This window comes from Denticeps clupeoides, chromosome 19 (genome assembly GCF_900700375.1).
Source record: "Denticeps clupeoides chromosome 19, fDenClu1.1, whole genome shotgun sequence".
Lineage (NCBI taxonomy): Eukaryota > Metazoa > Chordata > Actinopteri > Clupeiformes > Denticipitidae > Denticeps > Denticeps clupeoides.
In genome coordinates, this window is record NC_041725.1 from 4,742,127 (window position 1) to 4,749,403 (window position 7,277).

Here is a 7,277-nt window from a genome sequence, read left to right on the forward strand (position 1 = left end):
ATACACAAACGCACAAACATACATACACTATATATATATATAGTGTATGTATGTATGTATGTATATATATACAAAGAAACCTACGTACAATGAACAGACTTCTTACTGTGCATTTTTTGTAATGGTTTCTGTATATTTACAAGTTCTTTATTTTATTTTATGTCTTTAATTATTATGCTGCCAGGAAGAAGAGCTAACAAACTCTTTTTCATTGTTCCTGCAACAGTGACAATAAAGACTTCTATTCTACACATGTATTCTATTCGAATATATTATTATATGTTGCTGTCTTATTATATTGACAAATTAACAAAACAAAATCAATAGATCAGCAACAGGTCGGAACCAGCACTCCCCCAAATTCCCCGGAAGAGTGTGGTCATGATGGGCCTGTCCACATCACCACCCCTACTTTCCCAGGCACGGCTCATTAGCATGAGAACGCCGCTTCGTGGAGGGTGCGAAATGGCCTTTTCATGCTACGAACAGGAACGTAGATGCCTGTCAATTCGAGCCTGTGTTGATTCTTTTGTTTGGCTGTGTGCGGTTTATTTATTTAGTATTTTATGGGCAGAGAGCTTTTTTTGCAGCTTGTTATTCACTGCAGTTACACTTTAATGCGAAGTTCCTGCTTGAGGGCTGTATAACTTATGTGCTTTGTCAGGGGCTACCGGCTTGCTGACTTAACAGTTCATTTTACATCAAGCGCTATAGTTGGCTAGTCCTGAAACGTGGGATAGTACGTCAGTTTTGTTGCGGTAGCCGAAAACGACCAGAGGATTTGCTGATACCTGATGAATCTGTTCATTTTCATATGAATGGGCATCACTGAAAGTGTAGAATGGGCAATCGGGAATATTAACCCCCCCACCCCAAAAAAAAAAAAAATCTGTGCTGTGTGGCCCTCTGGTGTGAGTGACTGTGGGAGGGGGAGGAACGGGTCCTTCACAGCCTCCTGACACTGTCGTGATTAAGGGCCTATGGCCATCTACCCCGCCCCCCCCCTAAACAAGCCCATCCCCCTCGCCTTGCCTGGGCCTGTGAGGTGGTGATGGGGAGGGGGGTGGCTTTGTTAGCCCAAGAACTTTTTACTCATTACGCTTTAAAGGCCATCTTTGACACACACACACACACACACACACCCACACCCTTCCACACTGGCCCAACCCCTCAATGTTCCCCTCAGCTCACCCAAAACAAACCTACCAGATGTCTGTTTACTGCTCTTTAATGGCCTTAAGATCAACGATTAATGGAAGCGTGGGGCCTTAAGGTGTTTGTGTTTCTGATCAGACATGGTCCAAAGCTCGGCGTGACTCAGTGCAGAAACGCTCTGGAGATTTGTAAAAACGTTAAAGGTCTCACTGGTTTTTCATGGCATGGTTTAGTAATATTTTTATGCCCTCTTGTGTAGTATGTCACTATTCAGTAGGAATGTAATGCAAATCAAACCAAAAGAGTTTATAAGTCTGACACACACACACAAAAGACGGTTGTTTACACTTTAAACTGTAACAGTCCATATTAATGGTGTTCTATTGTTGTCATGGGTGCTCGGCCTGTTGGACAATGGGTGGCTTTTCTTTCCAGCTGAGGTCCTCTGCTCTGGGTTCCAGAGCACAGGACTCAAACTAAAGTCAGCTAGTTCACAAGAGCCCTTGTGTCTGAACAAGCCCCTTAGTGCGCTGACATTTTGGCCCAGCCCCTCCTCCACCTCGACTGGCTTTTCTCTTTCCCTTTAACAAAAGAAGAAACCTTGTTAGTGGAGGGCTCAACATGGTGATGGGGTAAAATTACAGTCTTCAAAATCCACTAACAAGTTTCGGGAATCCTCTCTCTCTCTCTCTCTCTCTCTCTCTGTCTGCAGACTTCTTTACTTAATGCATAAGGCTTTGAAACAGCACATCTCATACAAAACTACATATCTTGCATACGAGCTTTATTGTCAGTACAAGGGTATAGACAGTATATGGTGTCTTGAAATGCTGTTTCACACAGACCCCCCACAGTCCGATCGCGAAAGAAAAAGAAAATGCACTGAAGTCAAACTAAAACTTAAATACCCTATAATGACTATAAAAACTTTATGTACGCTAAACAAGGCCAACAACATATAAGATGCTCAAAGTGGCTGTGCCATTTCAGGAATAATATAAACTGACTGTTGTCAAAAGGCAGCTGTTGATCCGTGCCAGTGCCTCTGTCCTGCTCTTCTCATACAGTGCTGAGAAGCTGAGATGAAACGTGTCACCAAATCACCAAGGGAAACTGAGGGCGAGGGGGTGCCGACAAAGACCCTTTAATGTCACTTGTCAACTTTTGAAGGAAAAGAAAACTTTTCACACTGTTAGTCTGGTCTCATCAAAGGCGTTTTACCGGGGTCTGCATCTCGGGCGGTTGCGGTGATGGGGTCAGACTGTGTGACCCAAAACTTTCTTTCTTCTTTAGCTGCCTGTGCAATTCACACTTTAGTTCCAATGAAACTACACCAACTACTACCAATGACAATAATAATAATAATAGTTGTAGAAAAAGTAAATATCTGAAAATGTTGTTGTAAACCATACAAAATGGATTTAGAAACCGGTACTTTGCCTACTTTTAAATTGAATGAAAACAACACAACCATGCATTGTTGAAACAGAGCCATCGTGGCTCCTGTGTTGTGATAGGTGTTAATAAGAAACGCATTTTTTTTTTATTACGAACTGACAAGAGGTTGAGATACACGTAAACGTTAGAGCGTGCTGAGAAACAAACAGACCAAAAACACCAAGTTGCAGGCTAAGCTGTGCGTCAGCATGCCTGCACACTGAGTCGCGTTGCAGGAAACATCTGCGCCGCCTGGTCGTCATCTGCCAGGTTGCCAGGTCTGGTGACGAGGCTATCTGTCAGTCAAAAGAACCCTGAAATTGGGGAGACCGAAAGGCAGAAAGAAGGCTGCTTAATTTTGCTGCATTTACGGGAGCACAAACTTTGTTTTACATGTGTGTTTATTGATTTCGTTTTAGAAAACAATGTGCAAAATCCTTTGATATTGAACACTATTACAGCGGAAATACAAAAACAAACAAAAATATATACAGAACAGACAATTCACTGTATTTCGAATGTATTTATTATATGTATATATGTTTGGCATATATATTTGATTTGATCTTTGTACTTAATAACTTGTGAAAAACGAGCCTCGAGGCAGTTTAAAATAGTCAATCCTGGCAACACAGCTTTCTGAAAAGCCGCGGAGTGGGCGGGGCGGCCAGTGCGAATGCGCACACAGCTCGGCGCTGCGGGAGGCGTGGCCACTGGACAGTGCCGCTTTAAAACCACACGTGGGTCGAGGACAAGTTTTCAGGTCAACTCCAGAAAAGTTGTGCGGGGTCCGGCTCAGGAGCGTCTCGGTTCGGAACAGGTCGCTCCGATCTCCGCCTCGGCCAAGCGCGAACATGCCGTCGTACGCCCTCAACCACTTAATCGACCTGGACGAAGTTTTGTGCAAGGTAACGTTACCCTCTGGCTGCACTCGTTTCGACTAGTTTCACGTTTCGGCTTCCGTCGGATGAATTCATCGGACTGTCGTATTATTTTTTACGTCAAGTTTTGTAGCCGCGTTTACGAGCGATCGCGTGGTGCGACCGGATTGCAACTTTTTTTTTTTTTTTTGCAACCCGACGTAAAGATGGCTGCTGGAAGTCGACCTTCCTTGTTCTGCGGCGGCTTTCGCGCATCGTACGGTCTGGTTTGAAAAATACTCTTTAGCAGGCTGGTATCATGACTTTTTTTTTTTTTTTTTTTTTTTTACGGCCGCGCTTGGCATTTTTCTTTGAAATCTCTCTTTTATTTTTCCCTCCTCCCGTTTTCTTTCTGCTGAAAAAACATAAATATTTGGAGGGAGAGGAGCTCCCCCCCAGCCCCAAGTTTCACAAATCCCCCCCAAAAATGATACTTTAGGCTGTATTCTGTCTTTCTTGCTGGAAATGGTGCAAAACTCATGTATTACATTTACGGCATTTATCAGACTCCCTTATCCAGGGTGACTTGCAGGGACAGCCCCCCCCCCTGGAGACACTCGGGGTTAAGTGTCTTGCTCAGGGACACAATGGTAGTAAGTGGGGTTTGAACCCGGGTCTTCTGGTTCACAGGCGAGAGTGTTACCCACTAGGCTACTACCACCCATGCATTAGATCTTGTGTGTTTTTATTATTAATTCATTCATTCGTTTTTATAAATTTTTTTGTTGTTCCACTTCTTCCCTGCAGCAGCTCCTCAGTCTTGATCTCAGAGAGCCACCCAAGTCCTCGCCGCTGCCGCTCTCCCCCATCGGCCAGAAGAAGCTGAGGTCCCACGGTTTCTCCTCGTCAGACTTTGTGTTCCCCGGCACCTCCAGAGCCGGCGCCCCGGCGTCCTCCGGCCACTGGAAGCAGCACGGCGAGACGTCCCTCCCTCCCGGCTGGAACAAGACGTCCTTCTGGTCCGAGCGATCGGTCAGCATGGTGGAGGGCAGCACCGGCGGCCTGGGCTGGGCCTCCGCCGAGCCCGGCGCGACCCGGCAGGCCTCGGGCGGCACCGCCGCGTCCGTCCCCACGTCCTCTGGCGCCGCACCCAGCACTTCCTCTCGCTACAAAACCGAGCTGTGCCGCACCTTCGCCGAGAGGGGAATATGCAAGTACGGCGAGAAGTGCCAGTTTGCCCACGGCCCGGAGGAGCTCCGCGACCTCAACCGTCACCCCAAGTACAAGACCGAGCCGTGCCGCACCTTCCACTCCATCGGGTTCTGCCCCTACGGTATCCGCTGTCACTTCGTGCACAACAACGAGGACGACCACGCCCACGGCCGACCCCAGGCCGGCGCTCCTGCCGCGGCGCCCCGTCCGCACCCCCAGCGCCCGCCTCTGCTCCGACACAGCTACAGCTTCGCCGGCTTCCCTTCAAACCCCGCCGCGCCGGACCCGCCCCTGTCCTCCGCCTTCCTCCGCGTCCCCTCCTCCGAGTTCTCCGACCTCCTCCTGCTCGCCTTCCCCGACATGGAGGGCACGCCGGACGCCGGCCGCGACCCCCAGCCGCACTTCCTGCCGTCCCCGGACTCCGGCTGCGGCCTGACGCCCACCTTCCCCAGCCCCCCGCAGGCCGCGCCGACCCCGCTCGACGGGTGCCTGAGGCGGAGCCCCGCGGCACCGCCCGCCCTGGTGTCCCGGAGCCTCTCCCACACCTCGCTCTCGGACCACGAGGGGGGCTGCGGCAGCTCCGCCAGCAGCCAGAGCGGCTCGGATTCCTGCGCCTCGGGCTACGAGGGGGCCGGCCGGAGGCTGCCCATCTTCAGCCAGCTCTCGGTGCCGGACGACGCCTTCTGCGGCGAGAGCGGCGGCCCCGGCGGCGGCACCAGCTTCTTCCTGTAGATCCCGCGGTGTTTCGTTTTTTTTTTTTTTTTTCCCCTCACCTCTCCTCTCTTTATAACTCTACGGTAAACTCGATGAGAAGCTTCGAACCGAACACTTACTGAACCGCAGCAATTTTTGTATGCTGTGATTTCAAGGTCCCCGGTAAGGTGTCAAGCACTGAAGTCGCGGCCGAGGAGGCGCGTCGTTCCGAAACGGAGTGTTCCGTGTTCTAAAAGAGACCATATAGCCAAAGACTGTTTTCCGTAGTTGTCCAAAAGTTAGTTTTTTTTTTTTTTTTTTTTTTTTTCCCATGTGCTACTTTTTATATGCTGGATAAAGGCTTTTTGCTGTTCTATTTTGTACTGGTTCACGCGTACCCAAGCTGGAGGCCCGTTCCAATATGGCTGCCGTTTTAAAAATACTAAAGTGCCTATGTGTTTGACCAGTTGTGATAAGCTGCAATATCAGTGTAAGTTGTCATGGGACCATTTTTTTTATATACATATATATGTGTCCTTTTCTGACTTTCTTTTGACTTTGCGTTGAGGATGAATCTAGTTTTCTCCACAGGTAAAACTATTTATACTGGACTGTTTCTCAAAGGAATTCTAACAATCCTTCATTTTTGGGGGGGGGGGCCCAAAGACCAAAGTTTGGACCTCCGTGGAATTGAACGAGACCATGTCCTGTTTTTGATTAAGTGTTGTACCGTTTAGCATTAATCTGTCTCTCTGTAGGGTGTGTCCTCTGATGCGCCGCTCCCCACACCTTCTGGAAAAGTTGTAGATGTTTGTGGAAAAATGGGTCCCAGTTGATTGTATAAAGTGCCCGTTGGTGGCTGACTTGTTGCGTGCTTTAGTGTTTAAAGTGAGATTTTTAGTAAATTAATTTTTTATTTATTTTATTTTATTTATAGAAAACAAGCATTGTTCCATTGTTTAATATATTTTTTTTTTCTTTTTTGTACTGAAAATAAAACCATTTCTTTTTTTCTTATCACATCTAGGTGTGGTTTTCTATTGCGCTCTGAGGTTTTTAAACTCATTTACTGTAATCCCATATCACTCAATGTTATTTTGTTCAGATGCAAAGAGGACTTTTTTTTTTTTTTATATAATAAAACATTTGAGCCTTTGCTGAAATGATAAGACCTGCAACCAGGAAACCACGACTTGAAACCTCCTTTTGGTGGTTTTGCTGCTTACGCTGGGCATTAGAACAGCAGTGTCTCTAGAGGCATCTCAGAAAATGGCTGACTGTCTGTAGACGTTACTGCCTTTACATTTGTGCCTGTGGGCCTGCTCCTTCTTTTGGATGCATGGCTCTTTGTCACCAAGCAGAACTAAAAGCGGGGGGGTTGGGGGCAGTTAACAGGTTGGAACTCACATGGAAATCAGATGGTCTTTGTTTTGTGCTGCTTTCACAGCACCTCCTTCCTGCTTCTCAATGAAAGGCAAGACCTTCAGATGGCTGCTGATTGTTGTCCTGAACCGTTCCTGTTCTAGAAAATAGCCGAATCAATGCAAACCATAATTATGCTTTCATGTAGTTGATTTCTATACAGATGCTTAAGCCCAAAAAGCTAACATTTTTATAAATGTTTTTTTTTTTTTGTGTACTTCAATCTATATTATGATTCAATGTACATTGTAGGTTTTTAATTATTATGCAATACAATAATTACTCGTATATGGTTTCAGCCACCAAACGGCAAGAACAGTGAACAGTTTGTGATCTGATCCTAAGGAGCCGTCTTTCCATATCTCTTCTTACCAATAGTAGTGATGATGCTGACCTGCCTGCCGCCATTATCCATCGCTGATAGCTGTGGGTCAGCAGAAGAACAGGCAAAAAAATAATGCTGGGGCGGGGCCGAACTGGGGTTCTGTTCAGTTACAG

The 7,277-nt window shown here is 47.0% G+C and overlaps 1 protein-coding gene across 2 annotated transcripts; it reads left to right on the forward strand.

Annotated features, from left to right (window-relative positions):
* The first annotated feature begins 3,303 nt into the window (after nucleotides 1-3,303).
* LOC114769489 (mRNA decay activator protein ZFP36L1) lies at nucleotides 3,304-6,293 on the forward strand. Of its 2 annotated transcripts, none has more exons than XM_028962552.1 (2): nucleotides 3,304-3,500; nucleotides 4,260-6,293. In XM_028962552.1, exons 1-2 carry the CDS (start codon nucleotides 3,447-3,449, stop codon nucleotides 5,394-5,396), a joined length of 1,191 nt encoding a protein of 396 aa, XP_028818385.1. In that variant the 5' UTR covers nucleotides 3,304-3,446; the 3' UTR covers nucleotides 5,397-6,293. The 2 variants fall into 2 exon arrangements, with proteins under 2 accessions (XP_028818385.1, XP_028818386.1); XM_028962553.1 differs by having other exon boundaries at nucleotides 4,263-6,293.
* The last annotated feature ends 984 nt before the right edge of the window (nucleotides 6,294-7,277 follow it).